Source organism: Fusarium vanettenii (genome assembly GCF_000151355.1).
Source record: "Fusarium vanettenii 77-13-4 chromosome 3 genomic scaffold NECHAsca_60_chr3_6_0, whole genome shotgun sequence".
Lineage (NCBI taxonomy): Eukaryota > Fungi > Ascomycota > Sordariomycetes > Hypocreales > Nectriaceae > Fusarium > Fusarium vanettenii.
In genome coordinates, this window is record NW_003315829.1 from 67919 (window position 1) to 80753 (window position 12835).

The 12835-nt window shown below is 50.7% G+C and overlaps 4 protein-coding genes across 4 annotated transcripts; 3 read left to right on the forward strand and 1 right to left on the reverse strand.

Annotated features, from left to right (window-relative positions):
- Positions 1–505: 505 nt before the first annotated feature.
- Positions 506–1718, forward strand: NECHADRAFT_78518 (uncharacterized protein; the record flags this gene model as incomplete). The annotated part of the gene is made up of 4 exons (XM_003040620.1): positions 506–531; positions 583–997; positions 1046–1281; positions 1325–1718. 4 exons carry the CDS (start codon positions 506–508, stop codon positions 1716–1718), a joined length of 1071 nt encoding a protein of 356 aa, XP_003040666.1.
- Positions 1719–2277: 559 nt separating this feature from the next.
- On the forward strand, positions 2278–3755 carry NECHADRAFT_59646 (uncharacterized protein). Its single transcript, XM_003040621.1, has one exon. It carries the CDS (start codon positions 2316–2318, stop codon positions 3393–3395), a length of 1080 nt encoding a protein of 359 aa, XP_003040667.1. The 5' UTR covers positions 2278–2315; the 3' UTR covers positions 3396–3755.
- Positions 3756–6541: 2786 nt separating this feature from the next.
- Positions 6542–8557, forward strand: NECHADRAFT_78521 (uncharacterized protein; the record flags this gene model as incomplete). The annotated part of the gene is made up of 5 exons (XM_003040622.1): positions 6542–6657; positions 6711–7100; positions 7152–7291; positions 7339–7849; positions 7903–8557. 5 exons carry the CDS (start codon positions 6542–6544, stop codon positions 8555–8557), a joined length of 1812 nt encoding a protein of 603 aa, XP_003040668.1.
- A 652-nt stretch (positions 8558–9209) lies between these two features.
- Positions 9210–12681, reverse strand: NECHADRAFT_37323 (uncharacterized protein; the record flags this gene model as incomplete). The annotated part of the gene is made up of 6 exons (XM_003040643.1): positions 9210–9876; positions 9933–10129; positions 10186–12249; positions 12302–12337; positions 12391–12509; positions 12567–12681. 6 exons carry the CDS (start codon positions 12679–12681, stop codon positions 9210–9212), a joined length of 3198 nt encoding a protein of 1065 aa, XP_003040689.1.
- Between the last annotated feature and the right edge of the window lie 154 nt (positions 12682–12835).

Below are 12835 nucleotides of genomic sequence, written 5' to 3' on the forward strand. Positions count from 1 at the left end.
GAGCTGAAAACACCATGCGTAATGGCTGGATATTCACTTTTAACCATCTGTACTACCATACTATCCCACAAAGACTCCGGACTCATGAATAATCATCGCCCCCTCCCACCTAATACTGTTCTTCGGCTTATACTCATGGGAGTGCAGACGGGTGTAGGGTGACTAACCTGATTCCGGGGCTGACCTAAATAGGAAAAGCCGAAATCCCACATCCCACATCGCTTGACCCCCTGCAAAAGCCAAGATCCCACATGGCGTGTCTGTCTCAGTCAGGGATGCTTGTTAAGTTTAATCCCACATCCCACATGGTGAGTGATTCTCTCCCTCTCAACTTACCAACTCGGTCAGTTCTCTCGGACTTCTCAACTTCCCGTCTTCCGATGTCTTCCGATCCATCTCGATTCTACTGTACTCATGCGGGATGCGCCCGCTCTTACAAGAAAAAGGAGCATCTCTTACGTCATGAAAGGGATCACCTGAATCTACGCCAATTTGCTTGTCCCTCATGTCCCTCTTCGTTCAATCGAAGGTGTGTGTCATAATCTTAGCATTCATTTTAGATGCAATACTGAATTTGCTTAGTGATCTGCTCAAGCGCCATCAAGCCATCAGTCATCAGGGTGAGGAAGCCGCTGAACGGACTGAGGAGGGAGGACCATCGAAAGAGACCTCGGCTCCTCCTGAACCCAGTGAGACCTCGTTTATTAAGCTGGATTTTTTGCTTAACAAAGGGCTGTCTGGATTGAATCTTTCTTCAAATCCAACAACCGAGTTGCTCCAATCGTCATCTCGAAGCGAGTTTGAAGCGGCATACTTCCTCCACTTCCATCCACACTGGCCTCTCTTGCATAAAAAGGCCTTTTTACAATCAAAAGACTACCCAGAATTGACTTCAGCGGTCTTAACTGCTGGATTATGGGTGCTCGGTACTCCAGAAACGAGAGACAAGGCCCGGTTTTACCATGATGCTTTGCTCAAGGTTCTTGATGCGCAACTTGTGAGCCTCACGAGTCCAATATACCAGGGCATTCTGACCGATTTCTAGTTCAAGCTTCACGAAGCCTTCAAAGATTCCCCTGAGCCTCAGCCCGAGTTTCTCGCTCCGTTCAAGGTACTTCTTATAGCATTGATTCTTTCGACATATCGTGGAGCAGAGACGTTCCCCTCGGCTATAATCAACAGCAAGCATGTGTGGCAACTATTCGACGCCATGGGCGTTTACGATCAGGCATTGATCAACGATAAAAACACCAATCCCATAATCCGTGAGGGCTACCAGCGGTAAGCGGCCAGTCCTTACCCAGCTAACGAATGATACTGACAGGGAGAGGCTTGCACTCCTGCACTTCAAAGTCCACGTTCATCTCAACTCCCTTCTAATGTCTCACTTTCCGCAATTCAAGCCGTTTGACTACTTGAATCCAAGCATGCTCAAAGTCCAGATTCCATCCCCAGCTTCATGCTGGGATGGTGATGACGCGACATTTGCCCAACAAGGGCGAATAGTCGACACGGTCGCTGATTTGGTCGTAAAATGTACCGACTTTACACGTGTATCGGACCTTGTAGCCTGGGACTTTTGCTTGGGGATGGTCATCGGGTGCTATTTGGTGAGGCCGGCAGACGAGGGACATCGCGAGCTGATAAAACGGCTGGATCCCTTTTTATTCACACATCTGATCAAAGATGAGAGCACAGACGGAACAAATACAAGATAGATTTTGTTCATAGAATATTATTTCTATTGCTCAAGGAGAAACACGAACATATTTATGGATTAAAAGTGACAGCTAATTTGGCGTTTACTTCCCAAGAAGCCCAAGATTCAAGATTCAAGATCCACTTAGTCCCGGTATCCAACCCAATGTCAAAGCTCAAGCTTGCTCCCTTGCCTAGCTCAGCCGGATTCTCGCGCGGAGATAAGACCTCCAAAGACCGAGAACCGCCACTACCTTTGCCTAGGTACACAGCAGAGGCTTCTCGCGGTTCGGCCATAAGACTACGAAATATATTCATACGATTTAAACTTTCCTTGACGAGCTTAACATGGTTGTTAGAGTATGAGAATATGGCCCACAATCATGATTGCTGACCAAGCTTATCAAGAAATTGTACTTGAATGGCTTGATGTTATCCCGAACGTTGGTAGTGCTAAAGTTCCCGGTGGAGAGACGTCTCTCCGTCGGCACGATCTTAGCCTTCCGCCTTCTCGTCTGCGGTCAATATAAAAAGGTGTAAGTAAACTGGTGTGCTTCTAACCATCGAAAATTCCATCTAGACACTCAAACAACCAAGACATCACCACAACAACAACAATGGCAGACCAACCCAAGTCAATCTACCTCACCGCCGATGGCAAACTCATCGTCCAATCCGTCACGGAGAACTACACCCCCCAGGAATCAGAATGTCTGATTAGAGTCAAGTACTCAGGCATCAACCCATGCGACTTCAACTTCTTCTACATAGGCCTTAACTCCTTCGTCACCGGCTTCGAGCTGTCTGGTACTGTCGAACAGACAGGTCCGAACTCCCCCTTTGTCGTGGGAGATGCTGTTTGCGGCATTGCTCCCGTTGCGTTTCCGATGCCGACCTCACTAGGAACCCACCAAGACTTGGCTATCGCCAGATCTGAGCTCCTTTATAAAGTACCTGAGGGTTTATCGCTGAAGGATGCTGGCGTCATCTGCATGGCAGCCCACACCGCCGTCGATGCCTTGTTCAACAGCATTGGACTTGGCTTCCCTGCCGCGGGTATATCGGGTCTTGATCCAGCTGGAAAGGGGATTCTCATTTGGGGAGGCGCCAGTAGTGTGGGCAACATGGCTATCCAAATCACCAAGGCTGCTGGCATCGAGTTCATCTTTGCGACAGCCTCGGCCAAAAATCACGCCACCCTCAAGCATCTCGGAGCTACTCACTGTTTCGACTACAAGAGCCCCACCGTTGTGGAAGACATCCAGCAAATGCAAAAGACACTCGGGGTGAAGCTGAGCATGGCTTTTGATACTGTTGGCAAGGGCGCCATGGGACACGCCTCCGCTGAAGGAGAAAGCACCCCCTCGTTGGCAAAGAGGGCTTTGTTGGCTGACCAATCCGAAGAAATTCGCCTTGTCTGTACCCTCCCCGTTGCGGCGGATCCGGACTACAAGTTTTGTACGTCGTATCGTCCCAGTGGCAGTCTCACAGCCATGGGAGCGCCCCAGGACCCAGAGGCACCCAAGCGCGTTCGTACAGTCATGGAGTATCTCTTAAAGACGGCGGATAGAACTGTCAAGCTGCCAGTTGTCACCACTGTCGTTGGAGCCCAGGCAGGAATCGAGGCGATCAACCGGGTCGCCCGCGGGGATGCGAGCCAGGAGAAGCTGGTCCTTGAACACCCTCTTCAAGGTTAGGTGATAAGCATGTAGTGAGCATTATTACAATTGAGAAGCGCTAGATTATGTAGGACTAACCTATGAGTCTTCACTTAATTTACACCCTCCACTTGCAACAAGACCTTGGCTCGACCACCTCGAGCGATCGCGAAGGTTGGACATGACCATCAAATCTCTGAATCTATCTAAACCAAAAGAACCGCCAGAAGAGAAACTCCCAAGCCAAGGAAACTACCGGTGATCCTGTTTCCAGGGGAGGAACCCACGACAGCGATTGTTGGCTCAACAACTCTAGTTGGCTCAGAACCATGTGGCACTACCACGACCGCTCCTGTGACAGTGATCTCAGGACCACCCAGAGTCAAAGTCGTTCCACTATAGACAGCGACAGTTGCAGGAGCGTACGTAGTTTGGTCGTCTGTGACTCCAGCGGCTGGAACGGCGTAGGTAGAGGTCTTACCGGCCTCGACGTCAACGATCTCGAGGCCAGCTGTTCCAAGGCGGACAATCTGCTCGCCGGTCATGGTTGAGACGACACGTCCAGAATACTCTGTGGGGTCAATTTCGGAGTAGTCATCCTTGGGATTCGAGTTGTTCTGGCCGTTACCGGCGGAACTGCCGTCATTGGAGGAACTACCATCACCGGAGGAACTGCCCTCGGACCCGGGTGCGGCCGAGGATGAGTCGCCGTCTTCAGAGTCATCCTGGCCAGCACCAGCATCAGAATCATTGGAGGGGTTGCTTCCCGAAACGCCCTTGGTATCCTCTCCCTCAGAGCCCCCAGAGCCAGGTTGTGAGCCATCCTGACTGGCATCGGCATTAGAGCCCTCGGATGGAGTGCCTGCCGAGCCAGGCTTGGTGTTCTCTGCCTCAGAGGATGAGTCGTCCTGGCCGGCAGCGGCACCAGAATTCTCAGAGGGAGTGCTTCCAGAACCACCGTTGGTGTTTTCTCCCTCAGAGCCAGGTTGTGCGCCAGCTTCGGCATCGGAATTCTGGGAGGGCGTGCTTGGTGAAGCAGGGTTGGTGTTCTGTTCCTGATGACCAGGCTGTGAGCCACCCTCGCCGGTCTCACTATCAGAATCCTTGGAGGGAGTGTTTGGTGAAGCGGGCTTGGTCTTCTCTGGCCCAGACCCGGGACCCTCGATCGTCTTGCCCCCCTCCTCACCTCCATTTCCACCTACAGTTGGCTTCTCGCCCTCTGCCTCGGTCTTGCCAGGCTCTGGCTTTTCTTCTTCTTCTTCCTCCTCTGGGGTATTCTTGGTAGGTTCTGGGTTAGAGGGTTCCACTTTGGTCGGTCCTGGCTCAGGGGCAGCGGTAGCCTTGGTCGATGCGGCTGTTGTCTTTGGGTTGGTGTCCGCCGTTGTTGCTGTAACCGGGATCAAGTTGTCAAGAGGCTTCACGGCATATGGAGGGTCGAAGAGTCCAAATTTGTTGTTTTTGATACCACAGTGCTTCCAGTAAGGGTATCCCCACCGCTTTGCATCCATTGGGACAGCCAGGAAGGGGTTGCAACGAGTATCATCGTCTTTGACAGGGGCGGTTTGGGTCGCTAGATGCGTCCTGTTGTAGTTGGCGTCGCAGTCTATTCCCAAGTCACTGAGGTACAGCTGCCGTGTCGATCTTCGTGTGGTCGCGTCTTCGGAATCCATGTAGGGTACGAGGGTTGAAACCTGATCCAGATCAAAGCCGAAGATTGCTCGGCTGGTTGATGGCCCGAGGGACCACATTCATTCCAGCCGTACAGGGTGTTGACAATCATGTAGACAGACGGCGAATGGCTATCATTGTTAGCCGGGAGTCTGAGTGATGACTTGGTCAACTAGGACTTACAACGTGTAGTCGGTTTCGGTGTCGACGAATGTAGATGGGTACGAGTGGTTGCCATTGGTGGGCCAGTAGATTAGATCGACAGTACCGGCATACCTAGTCACAGGTTAGCGGATCTCGCCGCTTGTTTGGCGTTCCAACTGACATGCTGCAGTAAGGAGAGTTCCAGAGAGTCTCGCCATCGGTGGTGTTGATATATGAACAGGTGTTCACTGTAATGCCATTCTCGTCGATGGATGGAGCTGCAGTGATCGTAACAGATTCACTCTGTGTTGTGATGGTGCTGGCCGTCGAGTTTGAGGGGGTGATGGCAACAGCTGCGGCAGTTAGACAACCCCTATTTCGGCTCGAAGTGTGATTTCCATACCATGAACATGCTGAGCACCAATAGCTAGCAGCCCCAGAAGTGTCAACATCATTAGAATAGAACCAAAGTCGCGCGGAAATGCAAATCGAACAAAATCAACAACTTGAGAGCGAGTGAAAGTAAAGAGCGACGGTGATCTTAGCAAACTCAATAGCTAAGCGAAGTTTACGGTTGACAGAGGGCAACGCTCTAGTAAAGAGAACGGATAAGGATAGCCGTTCTCATCCACAAGCCCGGTTATTCACTGCTGTTTGTTGGGGGCCAAACCGCCAGGAGTGGTAACGGTGGATACTGCGGCTGAGAATTGGGCTAGTGAAGTCACACCCTCCACCAGGCTCAGACCGCCACGCAGCCTGATCTGAGATTTCCCCTGGACCCTGAAGCACCGGAGATTCACATTGAGCTAAGCCCTACGCCCGGTTAACGTGAGTTGACAGGCGTAGGGTTACTTTTGAACCAGAGTCTTGAAACTTCTGTCAATCAAGGGGTTGGTCGAGCCAATTGCAAACACAACCATCAATCAGTTTATAGACAAGAACAACAACATCAGGCTCTAACCCATGGCGCATACCTGCCTGACGATGTTGAGTTTTAATGCCTCATGTATTGACTACTGTGCCTTTGCTGTCGTGGCTGTTGGCTTGATGCCAATAATGCAGATAACAAGAAGAAAAACAGACAAAATGTACCCGCCTCGGTTAACAACCGACAAGGGGTCAAGACAGCCACACCGGCTTCTAGTGCTGATTCTGGATAGTAAAAGCGGTAATATGGGCACGAAGGAACACTTCGGCGCGGGTTTAATTAGACCAATGCCAAGCCCATGCAGGCTCACAGCCTGCTTCTTACCCCTGGGATAGTGCATCCCGACAGCCGAGCCTGATTTTCTGTCCAAGATCCAGTATCTCGCGATGGCGCTGTGGGAAGGTTCTTTGGATTTTACTCTTCTTTAGCATCATCGGAGGCAAATATGTCATTACGGCACCATCCCTTGGCAGCTGCAGTAGCAAGCTTACTATTGGCCTCATTACCAGCTTGTCAAGCCAGCAGCCCTTCAGCAATCGTTATCCCCCCTAGTCAGTACTTGTAAGTTTCTTGTGCACAAGTTGGAATGAGATCTTGGTTTAACACCTACCCAGCGAGGGGAATGATGGCCCTTGGAGTAGTTTCAACGTGCGAGTCGGTACAACACCCCAAGATGCCCGAGTTCTCGTGTCCACAGCCGCACCAGAGACGCTGGTGATTCTTTCGGAATATGGCTGCTCAGAAAGGATCTTTGACGATGTCCCTACGAATTGCGCTGTTTCGCGAGGCAACCTATTCAACCCAAACGAGTCCTCGACATGGCATAATCTTGGCGTCTTCGGTATCAATGATGGAGAAGTCGGTCTAGGGGCAAATCTGGGATATCAACAGCCGGCGCAATTTGGCTTGGATGTCCTTGGTATCGGCCTTGTGGATGGAAGTGGAGGGATTACCTTGAAGAATCAAACTGTTGGTGGTATTGCTACGGCATCTCCGTTCTACCTGTGAGCTGTGACGATCCATGATGCAGTCCCCGATAGCTGACTTGAATCTAGGGGAATCTTTGGCATCAACAACCAGCCGTTGAACTTCACAACCCTTGGCAACTTTTCTGCACCTTCGTTCATTACCACACTCAAAGACCAAAAGCGCATCCCATCTCTCAGCTGGAGCTACACCGCAGGCGCAATCTATCGTGAGTGGCTTGGTCTTGTACATGTGTTGATTATTAACATGCTCTAGGTCTGAAAAAGGTCTATGGTCAATTAATCTTTTCCGGCTACGATATCTCTCGTTTCACCGAAAACGCCGTCACCTTCACCATGGCTAACGACATCACCCGTGATCTTGTGGTAGCACTTCAAGCCATTACCTACAGCGGCGCTGATCAAGCCTCTCTGCTATCTTCACCAATCAATATTTACATTGACTCGACTGATCCGAACATCTGGCTACCAAAATCAGCTGTCGAAGCCTTTGAAACCGCATTCGACCTCACCCTTGACGAAGACAGCAACCTATACCTGATAAATGATACACACCACAACTCGCTTCTCAAGTCGGACGCTGAGGTCTCCTTCCGCTTGTCAGATGTTCTCGATGGTGGCGATACCGTTACAATCACACTGCCTTACAAGGCGTTCGCGCTCCGAGCAGAATATCCATTGGTTGAGAAGAGTAGCTATTACTTCCCTCTCAAGCTGGCCGCCGACGAGTCACAGTACACACTTGGACGGACCTTCCTGCAAGAAGCGTAAGCTGTTCCCAGACACTATTGTTATGTGACCGATACCAACAATGGTATAGCTATTTAACGGCCGACTACGAACGACACGTTTTTAACGTATCACAGTGCACTTGGGATGGGGGAGCAGAGGAGAATCTCGTCACCATTCTTCCCAAGAGCTCCCAGTCTAGTTCGAATTCTGATGACGGAAAAGATTCAGACCCGTCAGATGACGATAAATCTCCCGACAACATGGAACAGAAATCATTGAGTACTGGTGCAATCGTCGGCATTGTTATTGGAGTCGTCGCTGCTATCGCTGCCGTTGTAGCCTTCTTCATAATCCGGAGACGTCGGCAGCCCGCAAAGCAACCGCTACATGGGCCAACGCGAAATGATGAGACTGATACAAGCGCAGACTCTCCTGGGTTCGGCAAGAGCGAGTTGCATGCGGATGCCATCGAACTCAGACCCCCTCCAGAACTAATGGGCGACGTTAATCACCTCCATGAACTACATTCTGAATCAAAAGATGCGGTAGGCCAGACGGGTAGAGGCTCTCCATTATATGAGCTCGTGGGGAGCGATGTGCCAAAGGTTCCGGCAGAGTATAGTAATCAGCCATCTCCGGCTCCATCAGTGGTCGATGGTGTGGAAGGAGAAAACCGTTCAACTAGCCCTTTGACACAAGCCAGCTCAAAGAAGGGTGATAATCTTGAGGTTCCCAAGGCATAAACTGGTCGGGTTGGGTTTATGTTGGCAGAGGGAATGCAGGCGTTATCTAGATTGGGTGTAAGTCATGTCTAGTAGTATTATAAAGGTGCGAGTGTTTACTTTGCATGTAGGGTTCTCCTGCGAGGGCATCACGTTTACCCAGAACCGTGACAACCCCTGAGCTGGTGATCTTTTACTTGTTAAGGCTTAGTGGCTGTTTTGATCGTCCCCACATGGAATCGGTCTAGAACCCTCAGGGGTTACTGTCACTCTGCAGCCAAGACAGCCACACAGCCATCGCGTGCTCACCCCACTGCTAAGGCACTATCTGAGTGCCCTGGAACTGCTGTGGGCGGCTGATACTGTTACATTGTCGCCTGAGTAGGCTTAGTGGTCTACTCACCACAACTGGTCATGACCCTTGTCGAAGAAGCGATAGAGATATGTGCATTTTTAGCTTTGCAACGTATTCTTCCAAGAACTCTTTCCAAGACTGTTGGAGTATGCTATGTGCTCTCAATACGCCGTTGGCTTCATGTCTTCATGCAGATAAGAATAATAATAACGAGACGCACAATAATCTCTCAAACAGGGAGCCCTTGTTTCATCTGGCGCCATCTGAACCGTCTATTTACCCTAAAGGACAAGTCTATGTATATCTTTTCCCACGCATCTAATCAAACACGTCCATTACATACCGCACATTCCTCTGTTCATCAAACCACTTCTTAGCCTCCTCCAGGCCCATCTCACCACCGGATCTCTTTTCCATCTCCGTCTTCAACTTAATCATAACCTCTCTCACCGAATCAGCCACCGCTCTTGAACCACATACATAGACGGTAGCTCCCTTCTCCCAGAGTTGGATAAAGTCTTCCTTGTCTTGCCAGATCCGATCTTGGACGTGTTTGCATCCGTCTCCGTGTCGGCTGTACGCTCGTCGAACGTCTACCGCACCGAGCTTCTGCCATACATCGAACTCGTCGTGGTAAAGATCATCTTGATCAGGAGCGCGACAGCCGAAGAAGAGCAAACCCGGGGCGAGCTTACGACCTGATTCGATCATGATGGCTCGCTGTTGGATGAAACCCCTGAACGGTGCAAGTCCTGACCCAGCCGCAATGCAGATGATCGGAGTCTGTTCTGGGTTGGATGGGAGGCTAAAAGCAGCAGGCGATGAGCGAATGGCCACTTGTAGCGTGTCGCCGTCAGCCAGAGAGTCGAGATAAGAAGTTGCAACGCCGTTGTAGATGCCTTGGCCTGATGACGCTGGCCCCTTGAGCACGGAAAAGGTGATTGTCGCGCGAGACTGGTTCCATAGTGGAGATGAGGAGATGGAGCTAGAAAGCAAAGTCAGCAAGAGATGCAGTGTCGTGACATGAGACGGAGCACTTACTACTGGCGAATCCGAATGGATGGCAACATCTGCAAGAAGTCTCCGATGGGTAGATCAACGGAGGGGTACCGTTCAAGGAGTTCCAGAACTGATACACGCTTGTTGCTGATCTCCTCGACGTATCTTTCCTCGGACAGGGAGGTAAGAGCAGCTTTGGTGTCTTCATTAGACGCCGCCTCAGCTATGGCAAGTAGGTTCTTTCATAGTCAGTTAGAATTCTATCACGCATAACTTTTCCTGTTCATTCACTTACCCTTTTCGTGGCCGGCTGCGAAAGCTCCACGTAGGAGCTCAACACATCTAATGCTGACACAGACGTGTCGGTGGGGAGAACAGTCGGCGTACTGCTCGAGATCTCAAGATGAGCATCCATTGGAAGCTTGAATCTCCTCAATGCCCGACGAACAACTTCCTGTGGGTTGATAGGCAGAACGGCAAGGTAGTCTCCGGCCGTGTACTGAGTGCCTTCAGGCAGTTCTACTTCGATATGCCTCTTCTTGGACTTGGTATCAGTGCTGCTTGTGAGGACCTTGGTTTCGACAACTGTCGCCTCCTTGACATCCTGACGGAGGGTGAGAGTTCTAAAGTTGGAGCTCTTGACGCTCAATCCCTTGTCTGCGGAACTCTTCTTGGACTCGGGGTTGTAACGCGCCTCGAGGGCAGGCCACAAAATGTTGTCCTCCCATGCCTCAAAGTCGCTGAAGACCATATTCTCAGATGCATCGGTAAGACCAATGTTGACAAGTCGAGTAGCACCAAGCTGCTCAAGATTACTGTCCACGAGCTTGGGAATGCGATGGAAAGTCTGGACCCAATCCTTGTGACCACAGCCAAAGACGGCATATGAGACACCCTCGAGTGGCTTGGTCTCTTGATCAGCCTTCTCAACCCAGGCAACAAAATGCCCGGCGTTGTCGGGAGGCTGGCCCTCGTATGATGCGGTGACGATGACAACAGGCTGATCTGTGGGCAAATTTCCATTTGCCGTGTCAAGACAGTCTATCTTGGTGACGTGGAACCCGTGCTCTGCAGCGTCGGTTGCGACTCTCTGCGCCAAAGACTCACATGTTCCACTATTAGATCCGTACAAGACCGTCATAGGGACACCATCCTTAGCATCAGAAGACTTGCCATTCACCCCATTTGCCTCTTCCCTTTCAGAAACAGGCAAACCGGCCAGACGACGCTCAAGACTCGTCGGCGTAAGGTTGTCTCTCAGGATCGCTCGCATGTGCATATCCTTCGGCTTAATAGTCAACGTCTGTTTGAATCCAAGCTCATAGCTAGGATCAAGAACAAAGTTGAAATTTTGCAAGAGCATAACCATGACGAGCAGGGCTTCCTGCCAGGCAAAAGGCCTTCCGATGCAGGCTCGCATACCATTACCAAAGGGTTTCCATGAGTTGGGAAACTCCTTGTTCAGCCTGGCAAAGTTGTCATCAAACATCCGTTCTGGTTTGAACTCGTTTGCATCGTCTCCAAAGACCGTAGGATCGAGTTGTGATTTTGCGAGGAGGTTGAGAATGGTTTCTCCAGCCTTGACGGGATACTTGCCTCCAAGCAGGGTATCTTCGAAAGCCTCGACCGTAAAGAGGGGGATAGTGGCGTTGATGCGCAGAGTTTCTCGCAGGACACCGTTCAGATACGGGAGCTTGGAGAGGTGTCCAACTTGGATGGGCCCCTTGCCGACGACTTGATCTACCTCTTTCTGAGCAAGCTGGTAAGCTTCTGGGTGTGTGAGAAGCTGATAGAAAGCAAACGAAAGCAGCCCGGAAGTGGTTTCGTGCCCAGCAATGAGGAAGGTGATCAAGTTGTCCATGATACTCTCGTCGGTCATCTTCTTGCCGGTTTTCGTGTCCACGCCCTCAAGCATTGCCGTCAAAAGGTCCTTTCGTGTACTTCCCCCTGCTTTTCGGGCGTCGAGAACCTCCTTGGCGGTACTTCTCATGGTTTCGATATCCTGCTGATACTTCCGGTCGCGCTCGCGGTAGACGATTCCAGGCAAAGGCAGTCGTCGAGGCTTTTCTCCAGCCTCTGTGAGAAAATCACCCATCGCTTCGATAAAGGGGTGCAGAACTGGGGAGTAGTAGCTGTTGAATCTGTAGCCCATGGAACACAAAGCCAGTGTGTCGAGAGTGAGACGAGTAAAGTCATCCGTCACCATGATGGGAGAATCAGGTCCGTATCGTGCCCACTTGAGAGCAAGTTGGGAGGCAATGTCGTGCATTTCGTCAAACATGCGCTGAATTGACAAGGGGCCGAAAGCTGGCATGAGCACTCTGTGGGCGATCCCCCAGTTCTCCTCTCCAAGTTTCGCCTGCGTTCATATTAAAATATACTGTGTTACTGATATTGGGTGAGACACTAACAGTAAAGAGTCCATCGTGAACGCCTTCTCGAATTTCCTTGAAAAACATTAGTTGCAGTCCAAGAACGCTGAGAACAGGTCGTGGCCTACAGTGAGTGCTGAATTGACACACTTCTTGAAGCGCTTCTCATTGCACGTCTCATTGACCAAAGCTTGCGTGGAGACGATGACGACAGTTCGTCCAGGGAATTTCAAACGGTAGATCTCGCCTTAGAACAAATGGTTAGTTCATTTTGGTTGCCTCTCATTTGCCAGGTCAAACTCACCATGCTGCTCAGCAAGCGACACCATAGACCCCAATGGGAACTCGGGATCAATAGATTTGATGTTGCCTAGCAAAGGCAAGCCCGCAGGCGTTGGAATCTCGACTGTTTCGGCCATGATGCTTAGTTTGTAAGGAAAAGGATTCGTTCGTTATTGACGCAATCTTTTTATTTTACGTGATAAGGAACCCCTGAATCAAAGTTTTTTAAGTGCCTCGGCTCATGGCGAATGCATTGGCCAGTGCCGCTCCGACGTCACAATCTTCAAGCTC